This window comes from Melanostigma gelatinosum (assembly GCF_949748355.1).
Source record: "Melanostigma gelatinosum genome assembly, chromosome: 18".
Taxonomy (NCBI): Eukaryota; Metazoa; Chordata; class Actinopteri; order Perciformes; family Zoarcidae; genus Melanostigma; species Melanostigma gelatinosum.
This window is the reverse complement of record NC_136651.1, coordinates 512,996-535,495: the sequence shown is the minus strand read 5'-3', so window position 1 is coordinate 535,495 and position 22,500 is coordinate 512,996. Positions and strand designations below refer to the sequence as shown.

The following is a 22,500-nucleotide window of genomic DNA, read 5'->3' as shown; positions in this document are numbered from 1 at the left end:
GGAAGTCTGGAGGAGAAGGAGCGCGAGCGTCTGAGCTCAGAGTCGAAGCGAGGGGGCGATGGGGTGAAGGCCGGCATCAAGGCGGGAAACATCAACATCTCGTCAGGTCGGTTCTCACGCCCTTAAACTACAGTCGGGTGGGTTTTTACGTGTGTGACGTGTGAGTGAGACTCTGTTTCCCATGATGCCTTGCAGGAGAGTATCTGGAGCTGGAGGAGCGGATCAGCGAGCGGCAGAACGACGCGCTCGCCGCCTTCGAGCAGCGACGCCGAGCGAGACAGATCACCGTCTCCACCGACGACGCCGAGGTGAAGGCCGGCCTCCGAGCGCTCGGAGAGCCAATCACGTTGTTCGGAGAGGGACCAGCTGACCGCCGGGAGAGGTAGAAAAAATTATTTATATTGTGTCAAAATATCAATGTTTAAACAATCATTCATGATTTTAACTGTTCACAATAAGATACAAACGATCACAATGAGATACAAACGATCACAATGAGACACAAACGATCACAGTGAGACACAAACGATCACAGTGAGACACGAACGATCACAATGAGACACGAACGATCACAGTGAGACACGAACGATCACAGTGAGACACGAACGATCACAGTGAGACACGAACGATCACAGTGAGACACGAACGATCACAGTGAGACACGAACGATCACAGTGAGACACGAACGATCACAGTGAGACACGAACGATCACAGTGAGACACGAACGATCACAATGAGACACGAACGATCACAATGAGATACGAACGATCACAGTGAGACACGAACGATCACAGTGAGACACGAACGATCACAGTGAGACACGAACGATCACAGTGAGACACGAACGATCACAGTGAGACACGAACGATCACAGTGAGACACGAACGATCACAGTGAGACACGAACGATCACAGTGAGACACGAACGATCACAGTGAGACACGAACGATCACAGTGAGACACGAACGATCACAGTGAGACACGAACGATCACAGTGAGACACGAACGATCACAGTGAGACACGAACGATCACAGTGAGACACGAACGATCACAGTGAGACACGAACGATCACAGTGAGACACGAACGATCACAGTGAGACACGAACGATCACAGTGAGACACGAACGATCACAGTGAGATACGAACGATCACAGTGAGACACGAACGATCACAGTGAGACACGAACGATCACAGTGAGACACGAACGATCACAGTGAGACACGAACGATCACAGTGAGACACAAACGATCACAGTGAGACACAAACGATCACAATGAGATACGAACGATCACAATGAGACACAAAGAAGAAAAGTAGATGGAAATACTTACATAATAAATTAACATATAAAAGTATGTGATGGAATATTTAAAGCACGCTGTTTCTGTTCGCTCAGCATTAAATAGTTTACAAAGACGTCTTTTGTTTGTGAACTCTAACTTCTGTCGAGAGAATTAAAGATAATAACACATTTATGATAAACTACCTTTCTGCCAAACGTAAAGAAATAAATAAAACGCGTTCAAAGTGGAATGTTTTTATATTGAACTGAGATCAGAAACATGAACTTTTGTTTGTTTGTTTGTCTGTTGTTGTCAGACTGCGCGGTGTTCTGTCTGTTGTCGGTCCGGACGCTCTGAAGAAGTCCAGGAGAGACGAAGAGAGAGCCAAGAGATCACAGGACGAGGTCAACACACACACAATGTACACACACTCTCACTCACTCACTCACTCACTCACTCACTCACTCACTCACTCACTCACTCACTCACTCACTCACTCACTCACTCACTCACTCACTCACTCACTCACTCACTCACTCACAATCCAGTCAAATCCAAATCCTGAAAAAAACAAATCATTTCATTTGTTGATCTGAACTCAGTTTTTCAGTTGAAAACTTCGGGGGAAAAGACGAGTAAGGGGACATTGAGTTCTTTGTTTTTGTCATGATTATATATTTATAGCGTTAATAAATATGAAACTACGGTTTTTGGTCCATCAGATTATTGAAGAGTAAAATGTTAAACAGATTCTAAAACTATCAGATAAAATCTGAACAATTTATAGAAATAAACCAAATTATTATATTTATATTTAATCATTATATATATTATTATATGGTCCATAAATCTAAACATGAAACACTTTCAGCTGAATAAAACTGTCAAAATAAAACATGTTCTGTCTTTCTGACCAATCACAGTGCCAGCAGACGTGGTACCACGAAGGCTCCGCCTCCCTGAAGGACGCTCGCCTCTGGTTGGCCAAATACTCTCTGCCACGGTGAGTCGGCAACAAACTGACCAATCGGAGACAGAGGAGGCTCAGAGGGCCTCGTGTGTTCATGTTTGATGACTGTAAAAAACTTAACTGACGTCTTAGCTGTCGGAGGCATCTGATTGGTTGTGACTCACAAGCTCCTGCTGTGATTGGTCCATCAGGGCGATTAAGCGTCTGGAGGCTGCACGCGCTCACAGGGAAGTTCCCGAGGCAACGAGGGCGATCCGGACACAAGAGCAGCAAAACAGTCTGAGGGTGAGGAAAGAAAACATTCAAATATGTATATGAAAACACGAATATTGAGTATGTAATACTCAATATTAATAAGTACGAATGTGAACAAGCGTCTTCTTCTTCTACAGAATCTGAACAACTTCTGCAGTCAGATCGGAGACGATCGACCAATCAGCTTCTGCCACTTCAGCCCCGACTCCAAGATGTTGGCCACTGCCTCCTGGTGACAAGCCCCGCCCACTTTAGCTTTCGTTGACTTAACCATGACAACAGCTAACACTTGAATTGCACATGTAACGATGAAGCTAATGCTAACATGCTAACGACCCCCCCCCCCCCCCATAGGAGTGGCCTGTGTAAGCTGTGGTCCGTCCCCGACTGCAGCCTGATCCGAACACTCAGAGGTGGGCGGAGCTTAATGTTTCATCTAATGTTTGTATTTGTAGTACATCTACAATTTATTTTAAATCATAATTACCAATTACCATTAATTATATTGTCATTAATAATTGTATGGAAGGTATTTACTTTCTATATATATAATATATGTATGTATATATAAACATAAGTATATATGTGTGTGTATATATATATATATTTTTTTATATATTAGTGCTGGGCAAGTTAACGCATTATTATCGCGGTGACGCATTCATTAATTAACGCCGACAATTATTTTATCGCGCGTTAACGCATTTTATTTTGGACATCGCTGGTAAAGTCACAGACACTCACATGTTAGTGCAGCTCTACGCTGACATTCACCATAAACACATTCAAACGCACAGATCGGGAGCGAAGGACTTTGAAAGTTAGCGGAAACATTAACGTGAGACAACATCCGGTTTCTTCAGACCAACATCCGGTTTTCAGAATAAGATGCCGACAAAGTATGAATCATATTCACATGAAGTATGAAACATGCTGCCTGCATCTCGTGAACCAAATGTTATTGCCCTTTAGTTCATATAGCAGTACTTTAAAATAAAAGTGCGCAATACACTACTTTATAATTCATTATTGAATTTTACCAAAACAATGCGATTAATCGCAAAAAATCCATGCGATTAATCGTGCGATTAATGGCGATTAAATATTTGAATCGTTGCCCAGCACTAATTTATATATGAAATGTATTCTACTATTAATTACTTCCTGACTAACTCCGCCCCCTTCCCCGTCCCTGCTCTCTGATTGGCTGTAGGACACAGCACCAACGTCGGTGCGGTCGTCTTCCGCCCGCAGGCCGGCGTTTCTCTCGACCAATCAGACGTCAGCTTGGCCTCTTGTGCGACCGACGGGTCCGTGAAGCTGTGGAACCTAAAGAGGTAGGACACGAGGAGACACGCCTCCCTGCTCTTTATATGGTCATTCACATCCTGTCTGTCTCTCGTAGTGACGAGCCAGTGGCTGACATCGAGGGTCACAGTGACAGAGTGTCTCGGGTGTCATGGCACCCTTCTGGAAGGTTTCTGGGAACAACCAGGTAAACTGGTGTCACTGTGTTTCTGTGTACTAGTACACACACAGAGTATCGTCGTATTTATCTGCCTGTCTGTCTGCCTTCAGTTATGATAACTCGTGGCGTCTGTGGGATCTGGAGGTTCAGGAGGAAATCCTCCATCAGGAAGGTCACAGTAAAGGAGTCCACGACATCCACTTCCACCCTGATGGGTCCCTGGCTGCTACTGGGTAAAGTACACACTAGTACACACTGTACTACTCACCTTCAGGACAAACTCTGTGTAGGACCTGAAGTAGTAGTAGTACCACACTTATTAATATCCTAAGTAACTGCATATCGTTTTTATACATAGTTTACTTTTCCTTTTGTTTTGACTTTATTAAATGTGAAATATAAATCCTGTCTCTCTGTGGCTCCGCCCCCTGTCTGTGGACCAATCATCTCTCTGTCTGACTGTTGCCCCTCTCTGTTCTCGTCCAATCAGAGGCCTGGATGCCTTCGGTAGAGTGTGGGACCTTCGGACCGGACGCTGCATCGTTTTCCTGGAGGGACACCTGAGGGAGATCTACAGCGTCCACTTCTCACCCAACGGGTCAGCCAATCAGAGACGAGCAAGCTAAAGACACAGCCAATCAGTGACGAGCATGCTAAACACAGCCAATCAGTGACGAGCAAGCTAAAGACACAGCCAATCAGTGACGAGCATGCTAAACACAGCCAATCAGTGACGAGCAAGCTAAAGACACAGCCAATCAGTGACGAGCATGCTAAACACACAGCCAATCAGTGACGAGCATGCTAAACACACAGGCCAAAACAGCCAAATACAACCGGCTTTAAGGCTTTATAGAGAATTTAGATTTAATCCATAAAAGCATTATTGTTATTGTGACACATTTGTATCCTCTGATAGTAAATGTTTGAACATTATTTTGTTGTCAATAAAATTAATTTGTTTTGTTTTGACAAATTTTGTGATGTAAAAATCTAAATGTTTGAAGTATTTCAATGTATTTCTGAGTGTAGTTTTGTTTCTCTGTGTTCTCTCAGGTATCACCTGGCGACAGGAAGTGGTGACAACACCTGTAAGGTTTGGGAGCTGAGAAACAGGAAGTGTCTGTACACAGTCCCCGCCCACCAGAACCTGCTGTCCTCTGTCCGCTTCCAACGTAAACACTTTATTTCATTTTCTATTCTATCAATATTTGTGTGTATTTTATTTAACATCTTAAATGTTTTCTCTACTATTTTAGTCTGTTGTTCACCATTTAAATTTCCTTTTTTTAAGATACCGTAATTTCCGGACTATAGAGCGCACCTGTATGTAGGCCGCACCCGCTCATTTTTAAAAGAAAAAAGAATTTGTACATAGATAAGCCGCACTGGTCGATAAGCAGCAGGTGTCCCCGTTGAACGGCAAGATGCTTTTAACAGCACTAAAGTTGTCTTCTCTGAACATCATAACATGTCCGACTCGCTAGCTTCTAAGCTAATTTTAACATTACCGCCAATGGGGAAATGCTAACCGCGATTAGCATTAGTGAATATAATATATCTTCGTACAGACATACTTACAGACTAAGGTCTCTCAAGGCTACCAAACGGAAGAAGTAAAACAAAGCAGCGCGTCTTCTCATTAGAATCTAAAAGCAACGAGGCAATAACTGTTGTAGCTCGTAGCTCTGAATAGCATTTACGGCTAACTGGCTTGGCCGCTTAATAGGGCTGATGACGCTCCAATAACAGCTGATTCCTCCGCAGACTTTTACAGTTCAGTAAAAGTCTGCATTTCTGTGGAGGAATCAGCTGTTATTGGAGTGATTAGCGAGCGCCGTGACCAGCGGCGTCAGTTGCTGCTAGCGCAACAGCTGCTAAGGCGCACCGTTGTAAAAGCCGCAGTCTCAAAGCGTGTGAAAAAAAGTAGCGGCTTATATGCCGTAAAGTTTTTTTTAAATGTTCTTTCCGGTTTAGTTTTTTCACTTTTCTTTTCCTGTCTAACTGTGATGTCTCTGTTTCCTGTTTGTGTCTCTGACCTCACTTCCTGTTTGTTTGTTTGTGTGTGCAGCCACAGACGGTCACTTCCTGTTGACCGGAGCTTACGACAACATGGCGAAGGTCTGGAGTCACCCGGGCTGGACGCCGCTGAAGACGCTCGCCGGACACGAGGGGAAAGTACGTACGCTGCTCACCGATTGGTCCGTTCAGATGCTGCTGCTGATTGGTGGAGACGCCTCATCGTCGCTAATGTGTCACAAACGTTTTGTTTCCCAGGTGATGGGCGTCGACGTGTCACCTGACGGGAAACTGATCGCCACCTGCTCCTACGACCGCACCTTCAAACTGTGGCTGTCCGAGTGATGTCACGCTGATGTCGTCATGAGGAGTTTCTTTTTCATTTTTTTCTGAAAACGATATTTTCACAAATGTTTAAGTGTTTTTGCTTTTTTTTAAAATAAAATGACAGTTTCAATTTTGGAATAAAGTCTCTTTTTTTAAATAAAATAAAGATTGTGTTTTATAAATGATATTCATGTTTATAACAGGAGATGAGATTAAATATAATTTCTTTCATTAAAGATGACAACAGAATAATTAAATATAAACATATACAGTATGAACAATATAAAAACAAATATTAAGTGTTTAAGAAATATTTTATATTATGTCATATATATATTATATAATCTACCATTGTAAATAGCAATAAGAAGAAGAATCTCCAGGTTATTGAGGTGGGGGGGGCAGTAGCTCCAACATTAAAGTGATGAACACAATAATATATATAATATTCCTGTATGAGTACTGTAACAGAGTATTTCTACACTGTAGTAGTACTACTTCTACTTCAGAGAAACAGGATTAATATATAAAATATAATCTGATTTAAACTCCGAAACAGCAGGTGGCGCTAAAACGGCAACATTAAAAAATAGAAGGAGATCACGTGAGCTCCGCAGCGTGACGTGACATCAGCTGACTGCGGTCAACAGCGGAAAGAGACTAAAATCCTCCGTCGACCTTCATTTCGGTGACTTCTCCCGGTTCTAGTTGCTCCGTCCTCTGATCCGACATGGCGAGTCAGTCTCAGGGCATCCAGCAGCTGCTGCAGGCCGAGAAGAGAGCCGCCGAGAAGGTGGCCGAAGCCCGCAAGCGTGAGTACGAGAGGCGGCCTAAGAGCCTCCGGTAGAGACAACCGGCTGGAAATATCAGGGTTCAGAGATGATTTGCGTCTATTTCTCATTTTTAATGAATTCAATCAAATGTGGAGATGAAGTCAGAATCATCACTTCCTGTCTTTGCATCGGCTCGGTCCGTTCTCATGAAGTCGCGTGTTTCCACGTCGTTCCTTCTGACGCAGCGCGTGCTGCTCTTCACTTCACATCGATAACAAACTGAAACCTTGAACCTTTAAATGAGTTCAACATGCGCCCAATTAAAGAGCGTCGTCAGCTTCACTAACACAACATGAACCGTTAGAATACTGTACGTATAATGCACCAAGATCTATCCTGATAACTTCTTATTTATATATTTCCATTAAATAGATGTATTCCTCTAAACAAGTCCTGAGAACATTTTCTAAAACCTTTAGTATTTCGTGTTAATGATGAAGCTGTTTTACTGTCATCTGTATCTGTCGTTATTTTCTGCTCATAAAAATATAGATATTTATAATGTTCATGTGTCCAGCTGATGGTTGATGAGTCAGCCGCTGAGTGACCACGTCACGTGATACAGAGTCAGAGATGATCATCATATAAACTGTGTGGACAAAATAATAGAAACCCCTTCAGCAGTCTGTACCAGCGTATCAAAATCTATTTAAATATATGAATGTATAATTAATATTTGTAAATATATTAATGTATAATTAATTACTTGTCTCTTCAGGCAAGAACCGTCGCCTGAAGCAGGCGAAGGAAGAAGCGCAGGCTGAGATCGAACAGTATCGACTACAGAGAGAGAAAGAGTTCAAGACCAAAGAGGCTGCTGTACGTACACAATACTGCTAGTACTGCTATACTAATACTGCTACGAGTAATACTACTGTTTCTCTTCATTCTGCTTCAGTTTATTAGAAATATTTACAAATGTTTAACTGTATTTTGTCTTCATATTCTAAATGTATTTATAGTATTAAACAGACTTTTTAAAGTTTAATATAATCCTCTTTACTGAAGTCTCGATAATATTTTTTTATTCTAAGACATTTAATAAATTAGGAACTTCTAGTATTTTCTCTAATATGTACTGTAACGTTTTATCTGGTGTATTTTCATGTAGAATTATTAATAGACTGTGGTATTGATGGACTGTAGTATTGATGGGCTGTGGTATTGATGGACTGTGGTATTGATGGGCTGTGGTATTGATGGACTGTAGTATTGATGGGCTGTAGTATTGATGGGCTGTGGTATTGATGGACTGTGGTATTGATGGACTGTGGTATTGATGGGCTGTAGTATTGATGGACTGTGGTATTGATGGACTGTAGTATTGATGGGCTGTGGTATTGATGGACTGTGGTATTGATGGGCTGTAGTATTGATGGGCTGTGGTATTGATGGACTGTGGTATTGATGGGCTGTAGTATTGATGGGCTGTGGTATTGATGGGCTGTGGTATTGATGGGCTGTGGTATTGATGGACTGTGGTATTGATGGACTGTAGTATTGATGGGCTGTAGTATTGATGGACTGTGGTATTGATGGACTGTGGTATTGATGGACTGTGGTATTGATGGGCTGTGGTATTGATGGACTGTGGTATTGATGGGCTGTAGTATTGATGGACTGTGGTATTGATGGGCTGTGGTATTGATGGACTGTAGTATTGATGGGCTGTAGTATTGATGGGCTGTAGTATTGATGGGCTGTGGTATTGATGGACTGTGGTATTGATGGGCTGTGGTATTGATGGGCTGTAGTATTGATGGGCTGTAGTATTGATGGGCTGTGGTATTGATGGGCTGTAGTATTGATGGGCTGTAGTATTGATGGGCTGTGGTATTGATGGGCTGTAGTATTGATGGGCTGTAGTATTGATGGACTGTAGTATTGATGGGCTGTAGTATTGATGGGCTGTAGTATTGATGGGCTGTGGTATTGATGGGCTGTAGTATTGATGGGCTGTAGTATTGATGGGCTGTGGTATTGATGGGCTGTAGTATTGATGGGCTGTAGTATTGATGGGCTGTGGTATTGATGGGCTGTAGTATTGATGGGCTGTAGTATTGATGGGCTGTGGTATTGATGGACTGTAGTATTGATGGGCTGTGGTATTGATGGGCTGTGGTATTGATGGGCTGTAGTATTGATGGGCTGTAGTATTGATGGACTGTGGTATTGATGGACTGTGGTATTGATGGGCTGTAGTATTGATGGGCTGTAGTATTGATGGACTGTGGTATTGATGGACTGTGGTATTGATGGACTGTGGTATTGATGGGCTGTAGTATTGATGGGCTGTAGTATTGATGGACTGTAGTATTGATGGGCTGTAGTATTGATGGGCTGTAGTATTGATGGGCTGTGGTATTGATGGGCTGTAGTATTGATGGGCTGTAGTATTGATGGGCTGTGGTATTGATGGGCTGTAGTATTGATGGGCTGTAGTATTGATGGGCTGTGGTATTGATGGACTGTAGTATTGATGGGCTGTGGTATTGATGGGCTGTAGTATTGATGGGCTGTGGTATTGATGGGCTGTAGTATTGATGGACTGTGGTATTGATGGGCTGTGGTATTGATGGGCTGTGGTATTGATGGGCTGTGGTATTGATGGGCTGTAGTATTGATGGACTGTAGTATTGATGGGCTGTGGTATTGATGGGCTGTAGTATTGATGGGCTGTAGTATTGATGGACTGTAGTATTGATGGACTGTAGTATTGATGGACTGTGGTATTGATGGACTGTAGTATTGATGGGCTGTGGTATTGATGGACTGTGGTATTGATGGGCTGTGGTATTGATGGGCTGTGGTATTGATGGGCTGTGGTATTGATGGGCTGTAGTATTGATGGGCTGTAGTATTGATGGGCTGTGGTATTGATGGGCTGTAGTATTGATGGGCTGTAGTATTGATGGACTGTAGTATTGATGGGCTGTAGTATTGATGGGCTGTGGTATTGATGGGCTGTGGTATTGATGGGCTGTGGTATTGATGGGCTGTGGTATTGATGGGCTGTAGTATTGATGGGCTGTGGTATTGATGGGCTGTGGCATTGATGGACTGTGGTATTGATGGACTGTGGTATTGATGGGCTGTGGTATTGATGGACTGTGGTATTGATGGACTGTGGTATTGATGGGCTGTAGTATTGATGGGCTGTGGTATTGATGGACTGTGGTATTGATGGGCTGTGGTATTGATGGGCTGTGGTATTGATGGACTGTGGTATTGATGGACTGAGGCATTGTTCATGTCTTTGTTCATATTTTTAATTTTCTTTATTTTTTAGATGTTTCATAATATTTTCTTTCCTCTTAATTTAAAATGTTTATTTTTAATGTTTTCATTGTTCCTATATTTTAGTTATTTTAGCTTCTTGACATTTCTTCATATTTTCTTAATTCCCCCCCCAGGCCCTCGGTTCCCACGGCAACAGCGCGGTCGAGGTCGACCGCGACACCGTCGAACGAATGGCTCGCATCCAGGCCAGTTACCGCGGTAACCGGGAGGCGGTGCTTGTCGAGTTGCTGCGACGCGTCTGCGACATTCAGCCCGAGTTTCACGTAAACTACCGCGTGGCGGGCTGAGGGGCGGAGCCACGAATATCCAACGGGGGCGGGGCAAACAGAGGAGACTTGGACGTTAGCAACATTAGCTTCAATCTCAGCCAAAACTGTTTCGTTTATGTGAAGTTTTTTTGACTCAACTAATTCATCTGAAATTTTCCCAAAAAACTAAAAGTTTTATTTAGAAGGTGTGAAGTTCGTCGCATCCTGTTTTCCTGCTCCGAGTGAAGACGTTAATAAATGTTGTTGCTGTGTTGATGTTTATGAATATTTATATATCTCTCCTGAATCTAACAAAATAAGTCTTCTTCACTGTATCTCCGTGAGGTTTGAGGGAGGAAATCAGCCAATCAGGTATTTCAAAATAAATTCCTAAATTAAATCAGATTTAATGAGCTGATTGGTTATTTTCTCCGAATTATCTTCGTCTGGGGTCACGACTTTCCTGGACGAAGTGAAAAGGCTTTATTGTGAAACTCATGCATTTCCACATTTTTTTTGGTTGTTTCCTGTGTGTGACTTCCTGTTGTTCTGATGACTTCCTGTTGATGTTTGTGAAGTGATGATGATGAGAAATAATAAACTGAATGTTGATTGGCTGAAACTTTGTGATGCTGCTCTTTGATTGGCTGAAATGTGAGTGGATTTTTGAAGGTTCCAGAGGTCCTCAAAGGTCCTGGAAGATGTTCCTGGAAAGCCCTTGAGTGAGTTGACTCTTCACATCATTACAATCCTATAAAAACAATACTGATATTATAGAATGTAAGATAAGAGAACTTTAACTATTTAAAGATTACAACAGAAAAATAACAAATAAAAACAGAATACAAGGATTACAAATATTAAGTGATACTAATATTGAATATATTTTTACAATTGAATGTTATATAAACTTCATATAAAACAGAAACAAAGCTCTTTCTTTATTTTCTTGTTTGTGTTTTATGTGTAAATAAATATATGCGTTCAAATGATTTGTTTTTGAATATTGATCACATTAAATCTTTGTCTCCGTTCAATGTGACGTCATGTTTTAAATATTATCAATGAAGAGTTTCTTCTTCGTGTGTTCTGGTCACCGGACTCGCCACGGCAACGACTACAGCTGTCACTCGTGACAACCGGTTACGTGGCGCTAACGAAGGCCCTCACCTCAGGAATCGCCCTCCGATTGGTCCAAAACGTTTTTGCCCACCTCCTCGTAGCTCCTCCCCTGTATGCAGCGTAAAGACGTCATTACGCAGGGTAACTGAAACGGCGGACGGTGAAGAGGAGAAGTTGAAGAGACGAACCACTTTCTTCTTCTTCTGTTTCATTTTTGGTTGTTTAGTCTCGTGTTCCGGAGCTAAAACTGAGCGGAAGAATTGACCGGAAGTCCTCCAGGTGAGCTCGTGATCCTCTGGTGTGTGTTGATGTGTGTGTGACTCTGACCTCTGCTGCTACTCACGAGCACCAGTGTGCTACAGGACCGGACCTCGTAGAGAAGTCACAGTTTAAGGTAATCCTGCACACAGTCACGAACGGGCTCGTGCGGGGTTCACTCGGCTTGTACTGACTTCACCTGCAGAGTCCTCATTCACACAAACACTCACCTGTATGAAGCGGTCTACCTGCATCTCGTCCACCCGCTCCACGCGCCGCTCTGAGTTGAATAGAGCGGATCTCAGAGCGGATCTGGTTCACGCGGAGGTCGTCAAACAGGTTTAGAGGAAGCAGTGCTCGGGGTGTACGGACAGCCGTCAGGAGCCGTGTCTGTTTCATCACGCGTCGTTAAAGGTGGAGGAGGAGAACAATGACGTCAGTGTGAGACAGACGAACAACAAGAGTCATGTCTGACATCAGAAGAGTCTGAATGAAAGACAACAGACTAGTCTGTCCTCAGACACGTGGCACGTTTATTTAAACACATTCCAACACTTTACCAGCACAAAACCAAGCGTTTTAATATTAACATTCTGAAATCTATTCTTTGGTTCGCAGGAAGTCTGGACTGATGTGTTTATAGTGAGGACTCATAATAATAATAATAATAAGATAATCCTTTATGAGTCCCGCAGTGGGACATTTACAGGATTACAGCAGCAAAGTGGAGTGTGTGTGTGTGTGTGTGTGTGTGTGTGTATATATACACACACACACACACACTCACAGTATAGTGCAAACAAGACGTAGTAAAAAAAACAATGTATTTTAAATATGTAATAAAACAGTAAAAAGATCAAATAAGTAAAAAATCCACAATAACTAAAGCATTATATATAGAGAGACAGACAGCTTGTGTGTTTAGTGTAATAATAATAAAGTGTGAGGTCATAATAACTTTCAGGAGCAGCTCTGATGTTGATCAGAACGCTCGATTCTTCTCCTGCTGATCAGCTGATCCACCACGACCCGACATCACACCAGTAAAGGTCTGGGTCAGTGGGACCGGGTCTGTTCTGGTCTGGGTCAGTGGGACCGGGTCTGTTCTGGTCTGGGTCAGTGGGACCGGGTCTGTTCTGGTCTGGGTCAGTGGGACCGGGTCTGTTCTGGTTTGGGTCAGTGGGACCGGGTCTGTTCTGGTCTGGGTCAGTGGGACCGGGTCTGTTCTGGTCTGGGTCAGTGGGACCGGGTCTGTTCTGGTCTGGGTCAGTGGGTCCGGGTCAGTGGTCAGTAACCCTCACCTGTAGTGACCTGTTGCTTCATCTCGTGTGCCGTCAGGTGACAGACGGCAGTAAAAACAGGTAAAATGTCACAACAATGGTGTCGTGTGTTTAATTCATGAGGAAACAAAGACGCATCGTTTCCCAGAACGCCGATCACGCCTCAGAGAGAACATGACGGAAGACCTGCAGCGGCCCCGATACGAGAACATCGGCTCATTCCACGCACCACTAGTCCCTGTAGACCAGGTCTAAGGGTCGAGGGTTTGTGTGAATGAGGACTCTGCAGGTGAAATGAGTACAAGTTGAATTTAGGTGAAAACCCGTCACAGGCTTGAACCTGGAGCTGGTGAGAGGTGAAGGGTCCCGGTTCAGGTAGAACCAGGTGAGAGGTGAAGGGTCCCGGTTCAGGTAGAACCAGGTGAGAGGTGAAGGGTCTCTCTCAAACTGTGTGAAACCTGAACTCTGACCTGAGACCTGCTGAACTCAGGAGCAGCATGTGATCTCTGAACATCACAGGTGTGACAACAGGTGAGGGTTCATGTGCGGTTTTCATTGGTTGTGAGAAAGACTCCTCGCAGCTGATTAGAGCAACACTGGGAGCTGATTGGCTGTCTGGGAAGCCTGCCAGCACCTGATTGGCTCACGCCAATCCAGCTATCGGTTTTTATCAGCTGCTAAACTCGTCTCCTCTCTTTCTCTCTTTCAGACGTCTCTTCGGTGCTCGATCGCCCCTCGCTCTCTGCTCTCCAGGTAAGAGATTCTACTTCCTGTCTCTGTCTTCGACTTTTGTCTCAGGTGTGACTGAAATCAGCCAATCGGAGCGCAGGGAGACGGAGCTCGATGCCGTTTCAAAGGTGGAGGGACGTTACAGCTTTAAAAGTTGTCAATAAAGTTTTACATTCAGTTGTAAATGATGAGTGACATCTGAACCAATCAGGATCACAGCTTTTACTGCAGAGTTATTGATCAGTTGTTGATCAGTTATTGATCAGATCCATGAAGTCCAGACGTGTTAAACTACTTTAATCAAAACACAGTTGCTGTTTATTAAAATTGAAACTTTCTTGAAACGTGGAAACAAAAAGACACATTTAGATTGATTGATTGATTGATTGACAATAACAACGGCTGCGTTCCATTGTGTTGATCCAGATGGAGCTGAGCCGTCAACAGAACGAGGCTCAGCTCTTATTGTTCATATTGTGCATTGATTCAGGCTCATGGGTGCGTCTCAAACAATAATAAACGCAGCTTCAGATATAAAAACAACAAACGGATAAAGATGAAGAGACTCAGCCGTTAGAATACACAGAGGATCGAGTGTAGAATGTAGAACATGTAGAATAGAGGATATAGAATGTAGAGACTGTGTTTACTGCAGTACTGTTGAACTTTGACCCCTCTTGTTCATATATTAACTTTGCAAAGGATTGTGGGTAACAGATGGAGGTGAAACATCATATGAGTCACAGATGGGATCGGAACAAATGTCACGTTAGATCTCTGATCACCTTTCTTTCCCGCTGATACTCATTGATCACTGCTGATCACATGAACAGATTCAGATCTCTTTGATGTTTGATTGGATCAGCTGGTCGACAAGGATCCAGATTATTCTATAAAATCATTTCAACGCTCTGAAGTCAGTAAACCATCAAAAATACTAAATGTTATACTTTCACTTTGTTTTAGGAATTAATAGTGTTTTCCTCATGGAAACACAATTCCAATGATCAGGAAATAAAAGATTGTATTTTTATAATCGTTATTATTTATAATGCTGAATAATAATGTTCTTAGAGCTCGTGTTGGAAGTTAAACATCATAATTCATCTCTAATATCTGTTTATATTAACGTGAAAACATCTCCTTCAAACTACTGGATTTATTCCAGTTCATCACTAAAACTACATTTTACAGACGACATGTGAACACATCATGATAACGTTATAATGAACCTTCAGCCAGAACTCATGTTCACTGAGCAGAGCCTGAAGGCATCATAGTGTAACTGAAGTGAACCTGAAGTGAAACACATGTTCTACTGAGTCAGTACAACTTTATTCACACTCTGATGGTTAACGATAAACTTTATTCACACTCTGATGGTTAACGATAAACTTTATTCACACTCTGATGGTTAACGTTAAACTTTATTTACACTCTGATGGTTAACGATAAACTTTATTTACACTCTGATGGTTAACGATAAACTTTATTCACACTCTGATGGTGAACGTTAAACTTTATTTACACTGTGATGTTAACGTTAAACTTTATTTACACTCTGATGGTTAACGTTAAACTTTATTTACACTCTGATGGTTAACGTTAAACTTTATTTACACTCTGATGGTTAACGTTAAACTTTATTTACACTCTGATGGTTAACGTTAAACTTTATTTACACTCTGATGGTTAACGTTAAACTTTATTTACACTCTGATGGTTAACGTTAAACTTTATTTACACTCTGATGGTTAACGTTAAACTTTATTTACACTCTGATGGTTAACGTTAAACTTTATTTACACTCTGATGTTAACGTTAAACTTTATTCACACTCTGATGGTTAACGTTGAACTTTATTTACTCTCTGATGGTTAACGTTAAACTTTATTTACACTCTGATGGTTAATGTTAAACTTTATTTACACTGATGGTTAACGTTAAACTTTATTTACACTCTGATGGTTAACGTTAAACTTTATTTACTCTCTGATGGTTAACGTTAAACTTTATTTACACTCTGATGGTTAACGTTAAACTTTATTTACACTGTGATGTTAACGTTAAACTTTATTTACACTGTGATGGTTAACGTTAAACTTTATTTACACTCTGATGGTTAACGTTAAACTTTATTTACTCTCTGATGGTTAACGTTAAACTTTATTTACACTCTGATGGTTAACGTTAAACTTTATTTACACTGTGATGTTAACGTTAAACTTTATTTACACTCTGATGGTGAACGTTAAACTTTATTTACACTGTGATATTAACGTTAAACTTTATTTACACTCTGATGGTGAACCTTAAACTTTATTTACACTGTGATGTTAACGTTAAACTTTATTTACACTCTGATGGTGAACGTTAAACTTTATTTACACTGTGATGTTAACGTTAAACTTTATTTACACTCTGATGGTTAACGTTAAACTTTATTTACACTCTGATGGTGAACGTTAAACTTTATTTACACTGTGATGTTAACGTTAAACTTTATTTACACTCTGATGGTTAACGTTAAACTTTATTTACACTCTGATGGTGAACGTTAAACTTTATTTACACTCTGATGGTTAACGTTAAACTTTATTTACACTCTGATGGTTAACGTTAAACTTTATTTACACTGTGATGGTTAACGTTAAACTTTATTTACACTCTGATGGTTAACGTTAAACTTTATTTACACTCTGATGGTGAACGTTAAACTTTATTTACACTCTGATGGTTAACGTTAAACTTTATTTACACTGTGATGTTAACGTTAAACTTTATTCACACTCTGATGGTGAACGTTAAACTTTATTTACACTCTGATGGTTAACGTTAAACTTTATTTACACTGTGATGTTAACGTTAAACTTTATTCACACTCTGATGGTTAACGTTGAACTTTATTTACTCTCTGATGGTTAACGTTAAACTTTATTTACACTGTGATGTTAACGTTAAACTTTATTCACACTCTGATGGTGAACGTTAAACTTTATTTACACTCTGATGGTTAACGTTAAACTTTATTTACACTGTGATGTTAACGTTAAACTTTATTCACACTCTGATGGTTAACGTTGAACTTTATTTACACTCTGATGGTTAACGTTAAACTTTATTTACACTCTGATGGTTAACGTTAAACTTTATTTACACTCTGGTTAACGTTAAGCTTTATTTACACTCTGGTTAACGTTAAACTTTATTTACACTCTGATGGTTAACGTTGAACTTTATTTACTCTCTGATGGTTAACGTTAAACTTTATTTACACTCTGATGGTTAACGTTAAACTTTATTTACACTGATGGTTAACGTTAAACTTTATTCACACTCTGATGGTTAACGTTAAACTTTATTCACACTCTGATGGTTAACGTTGAACTTTATTTACACTCTGATGGTTAACGTTAAACTTTATTTACACTCTGGTTAACGTTAAGCTTTATTTACTCTCTGATGGTTAACATTAAGCTTTATTTACACTCTGATGGTTAACGTTAAGCTTTATTTACACTCTGATGGTTAACGTTAAACTTTATTTACACTCTGGTTAACATTAAGCTTTATTTACACTCTGGTTAACGTTAAGCTTTATTTACTCTCTGATGGTTAACATTAAACTTTATTTACACTCTGATGGTTAATGTTAAACGGTCCGTTACATCATTAGCTCATCTCCACTGAGTGTTGAAGACATTTTGAATCCTTTAGGATCCGTTTCAATACATCCACATGTCTGCAGACTTTGACTGAGGACTGAACAGTGGTATCAGTGTTGGACCGCTCCTCGGAGGCCGTGAGGTCGTGTTGTTATCTGGTTTATCACAACGTTTCCCAACATGAGGCTCCCGGCCTCCCAAAGGTCCAGAGATGAAGTTAAGATACGAGTGTTGATTTAGTCAGCTATTGTTTTTAAATGTCTCGTTAGTTTTATCATATTTAGTGAAGTGTTGTAGTTGATTAAAAGTTGATTAATGAAAAAAACCTGTTTTAGTCAATGAATGAGTCGCATCACATATATTATGTTGTTGTTGTTGACAGCGTGTTTACATTCACATGTTGTTTTTAAATGAACGTCAGTAAAGCTGAATACAAAGTAAACAGAGAGTTAAATTTATCTTATAACTCGAAGTGACGCCGACTCGTCCAAACAGACAAACAGGAAGTTAAGTGTTGCCGACGGCGATGGCCGACCTTCCCGTTCATGTCGCTCTGATCTAATTGGCCGATGTCAGACCGCAACACTCGGAGCGCTCCGATTGGCTCGCTCTGCCTCCTGTAGCCTCGGGGCCTCAGAGCCAATCGGATTACAGCATGACGTCTGCTCGGTCGTGATCAGTGTTCAGTGAGTCTTTCTGGTGCAGTCGGCGTCGCTTTAAGGTAAGAAGAGGTTCATCAATGAGCTCCTGTAGAGTCCAGCTGGTTTCTGCAGGTTGTATTAATAATTACAGACTCAATGACTCTTTAAATCCTCTCCTTTGTATTTTAAAGTGGATGTCTTGAGTTTTTATTCTTATCCGAATGATGGGTGATCAGCTCCCGTCTGTATTAACTCCCAGATGTTCAGACGACCATCACTGGATCCCTGTGACGCTGCAGAAAACTTAAAAACAAGACTTTCCTCAGGCGGCTTCTGCAGCGGCTTTTTTCTATGATTTCTGAGCTGATTTCTGGACATTTATTGTGGACGCACGTCAGAGATAAAGATGTCATCGGTAGTTTAAGTCCCTCTGAATGATCAACATGTGTTTCATGTTCTGTGTGTTCTGACTCTGAGGAGGTGAAGTGTTGCACCAGACCTCCTCACCGCACCTTTGAATCTACTACAGACAAACATTAAAGTGATGAACTCCATGAATAGAAAAACAGACGCTGAGCGACTCCATGGCAGCAAGATGTTGATAAAGATGAGCTTGTGTCTTGCAGCCATGGACCACATGAACCACAGCGCCATGGACCACAGCGCCATGGACCACAGCGCCATGGACCACCATGGACCACCATGGACCACCATGGCCCCGCCCACCACTGGCGGACACGACCACGGAGGAGGAGGCAGTGATGGGAGCAGTGGAGGACACGGGGGGATGGTGAGGCGTTCATTACTGCTACATCATGCTAATATGATAATAGCATCCTACAGGCGATGCTAGCATGCTAATGCCATAGCCACATATAGCCGTGAAGCTAACGTCTCGGTTGTCGTTGACCAGGTGATGACTTTTTACTTTGGCTCCAACAACGTGGAGCTGCTGTTCACCGGCCTGCTCATCAACTCACCTGGAGGTAATTTTATAGCATTTATATTATGTTTGTTTACATATTTCATTTTTTGTACTTGTTTACTTTTTCTCATATTTATATTGTCATAGTTTTTATTCACATTTTCAGATTATTTCTCTCCCTTTTCGATCCCTCTGTCGACACTAACCCCTCCCTCTTCTCCTCTCGTCCAATCAGAGATGGCCGGGGCGTGTATCGGTGTCTTCCTGTTGGCCGTGCTGTACGAGGGGTTGAAGATGGGCCGTGAGACGCTGCTGCGTCGCAGTCAGGTCAACGTCCGCTACAACTCGATGCCGCTGCCGGGGTCTGATGGGACGGTGCTGATGGAGACGCACAAGACAGTCGGGTAGGTGGCTAACGCTAATGCTAACGCTAATGCTAACAACGATACATTCCACAAAAGGAATTGGTGACACATTAGCGACGTGTTAGCGATATGTAACTTAAATCACAGTCAAGTGATGTAAAATGTAATGTGTTCACTGTCAGCTCAGTGGTTGACATTCAGTGTTTGGAGGAGGCGGAGCTTCCTGTTGGACTAAAGTCCCGCCTCTCACGACTCTCTATCAGGTAACTATAGGGTTCTGGTTCTGGTCTCTGTCCTGGTCCAGGTCCTTTACCTGCTGTTTGAGGTGCTCTGATGAGACCAAAACAGATGATTGATGATGCATAATTAATGAGTATCGGCAGGTTCTGATTGGAGCATCTCAATACTTCACAGGAACTTCAGTGGTGCATTTCAGTTTTTCTGAAATTGTGTTGCGGCCTGGTGAACTGATCTGTGTTCGGGCAGCTAACATGCTAACCCTCAAGCTAATAATGATGCTAACATTAATTGTCACACAAATCTGTCTGACAATATTGAACGTATATCGAGAGATAATGTGGACAGTAATGCTAACACTAACACTGCTGAGTTTTAACATGGTGGATTAGCAATGATGCTACGCTATGAACACAATACATAATGTCATGCTGAAGCTAACTCTGGTGTGGAGCTACATCAAGTGTTGGAGCAATGCTAACGCCTACAAAAAACACTGCTACTAATGCTAAGTTAGCTATTTTCAGTTAAACAGTACTGTATTTCTGTTGTTTGCTATAATGTCAACATGAACTAAAGTGAATACATGCTAATGCTAACAGACTAATAGCAATTACTAATGGTGCCAAAGCTACACATCGGTAATGGAGTTTTTTTATGATGAACGGTAAGTGCTAATGCTAAAACTGCTAGCATCATGTTAATAGCAACATTGTCTAAAAATCGAATGCTGACAGTAATGCTAACAGCGGTGCTAAACCTAGTCTCGTCCTTTCAGGCAGCGGATGATAAGCCCTGCCCACTTCCTGCAGACCCTGTTGCACGTGGTTCAAGTGGTCGTCAGCTACTTCCTGATGCTCGTCTTCATGACCTACAACGCCTACCTCTGCATCGCCGTGGCAGCCGGCGCCGGCATGGGCTACTTCCTGTTCAGCTGGCGGAAGGCGGTGGTCGTCGACATCACCGAACACTGCCATTAGCTAGTTTAGCCAGCGCACTAGTTTGCGATCCGATCAGGACGTTTGATTTTTGCTTATCACAATCGCTGAGACGCTAACTAACACTTTCGCTCTATGTTAGCACACTAGCCAACCTTTGGAATGACAAACGCCAGAACGTTAGCGCAGAAAACGAGACACTAACCTGCACACTAATGTCTGTAGTTAGCGATTAATAAATCCGACAAGCACTTTTTTTTGTCAGGTTTTTTTTTCGAACTCGGAAGGTTCTGATTGGCCAAATCACGTCATGCTGTCTTATTTCCGTTTTTGATTAGTGCCAGCTGCTCTTAGCCAAAACGTTAGCATACGTAGCTTACATAATACACTTGTGTTGTTAGTTAGCATTGTTAGCCGCTCGTTAGAGGAGCATCAATCATAAAACAGAATTTAAACATTTATTTAGAATATAATTTATTAGTGAATAAATGTTTTATAAAAGTTATCATTTACATTTTTTTTTTAATGAAATTAGTAAAAAGCAACTTTTATTTTTGTTGCAGTTCGATAAAAAAACATCTCCACTAAGCAGTGAGCCAAATTGATCAATTTATATTTTAAGAATTACATTTTCATTGAAAAAGTACCCGCCTTTTTTGGGAGAATTCCCATTGGTCGGCGAGCCGGCCAATGAGAACTCTGTTTTAAAAAAATATTCTTTGATTTTAAGTATGAAACTTGAAGCTGCTTCTTGAATCAAACCTTTTAAAACCCCATTTAGTGTTTTCTTTACGTCTTTTCTCGACACCTGTTGCCTTAATGCGACTCACAAACGTCCCGACCTGAAGCCAGCGTTTCATATTTAGGTGCTGATCAACATGTCTGTTAACGTGGAAGCTCTGCTGGTTTCACTTTAGTACAACTCGAAAACTCTCGTTCTTTACTTTTGTTGTTGTTTTTCGGGTCTGAGAAGAAATGTCGTCAGTGGAGGTCAAAGGAACAAACATGAGAGAGGAAAGACCAAAACTAAAAGACGAAGACTTTGACGAACTTCTTCTTTCTGACCTCCACGGATGTGATTTAGTGTGATTGTTTTTATTTTATTTTATCGATTCACACTGACAGGTGGGCGGAGTTTACTTACTGGACCAATCGGGTTGCAGGGACAGAGTGCAGTTACTGGATTATTTATTCTAAGCAGCATTTTAGACGTTCCCATACCTTTGATCAGTGTGTCGTGTTGTTAGACGTTAAACTGTTCGAGTCTCTCGTGTGAATCTGTTCATGTTGTTGAAAATGAAGTCCAGACTTTATGATTAAAACCGTCTGTGAAGGAAACTGTTCATCACAATATTAAATTGTCTGAAAGATGTTTGAATTGTCAGAAATGCTGGAAATATTGAAAAAATAATAAATTTCATGAAGCAACTCGTATTCGTCTCGTCTGTCCGGAGCAAATAAACCTCAGACAGAAAAAATATACATAATAAATAAATAATAATACAATTGGTAATAAAACAACCTCAGTTTGAACATTTTGTTCATGACTTATTTAAAGCTGTGCTGTTTGTTTTATTATTATTTTATTATAAATCTCTTCTTCACCTCACGAAAATACATTTTATAGCAGAAAATG

The 22,500-nt window shown here is 41.4% G+C and overlaps 3 protein-coding genes across 4 annotated transcripts in view; all 3 read left to right on the top strand.

Annotated features, from left to right (window-relative positions):
• prpf4 (pre-mRNA splicing tri-snRNP complex factor PRPF4) overlaps window positions 1-6,455 on the top strand; it is a 9,376-nt gene extending 2,921 nt beyond the window's left edge. Inside the window, exons 2-15 of the mRNA XM_079289209.1 lie at window positions 1-106; window positions 196-382; window positions 1,601-1,688; window positions 2,208-2,287; window positions 2,446-2,539; window positions 2,647-2,741; window positions 2,864-2,922; window positions 3,723-3,846; window positions 3,915-4,004; window positions 4,088-4,210; window positions 4,468-4,575; window positions 5,034-5,152; window positions 6,049-6,155; window positions 6,255-6,455. The exon at window positions 1-106 is cut by the window's left edge and continues 104 nt beyond it. Coding sequence (XP_079145335.1) covers window positions 1-106; window positions 196-382; window positions 1,601-1,688; window positions 2,208-2,287; window positions 2,446-2,539; window positions 2,647-2,741; window positions 2,864-2,922; window positions 3,723-3,846; window positions 3,915-4,004; window positions 4,088-4,210; window positions 4,468-4,575; window positions 5,034-5,152; window positions 6,049-6,155; window positions 6,255-6,341 — 1,467 coding nt within the window. The 3' untranslated portion in view covers window positions 6,342-6,455. The remainder of the gene's footprint in view (window positions 107-195; window positions 383-1,600; window positions 1,689-2,207; window positions 2,288-2,445; window positions 2,540-2,646; window positions 2,742-2,863; window positions 2,923-3,722; window positions 3,847-3,914; window positions 4,005-4,087; window positions 4,211-4,467; window positions 4,576-5,033; window positions 5,153-6,048; window positions 6,156-6,254) is intronic.
• A 497-nt stretch (window positions 6,456-6,952) lies between these two features.
• On the top strand, window positions 6,953-11,326 carry atp6v1g1 (ATPase H+ transporting V1 subunit G1). The gene is made up of 3 exons (XM_079289208.1): window positions 6,953-7,135; window positions 7,875-7,975; window positions 10,570-11,326. The coding sequence occupies exons 1-3, from the start codon at window positions 7,054-7,056 to the stop codon at window positions 10,741-10,743; spliced, it is 357 nt and encodes a 118-aa protein (XP_079145334.1). The 5' UTR covers window positions 6,953-7,053; the 3' UTR covers window positions 10,744-11,326.
• A 633-nt stretch (window positions 11,327-11,959) lies between these two features.
• On the top strand, window positions 11,960-22,292 carry slc31a1 (solute carrier family 31 member 1). 2 transcript variants are annotated; one of them, XM_079289772.1, is made up of 7 exons: window positions 11,960-12,105; window positions 14,074-14,117; window positions 19,026-19,189; window positions 19,313-19,385; window positions 19,560-19,728; window positions 19,872-19,952; window positions 20,705-22,292. In XM_079289772.1, the coding sequence occupies exons 3-7, from the start codon at window positions 19,028-19,030 to the stop codon at window positions 20,904-20,906; spliced, it is 687 nt and encodes a 228-aa protein (XP_079145898.1). In that variant the 5' UTR covers window positions 11,960-12,105; window positions 14,074-14,117; window positions 19,026-19,027; the 3' UTR covers window positions 20,907-22,292. The 2 variants fall into 2 exon arrangements, with proteins under 2 accessions (XP_079145898.1, XP_079145899.1); XM_079289773.1 differs by lacking the exon at window positions 19,872-19,952.
• The last annotated feature ends 208 nt before the right edge of the window (window positions 22,293-22,500 follow it).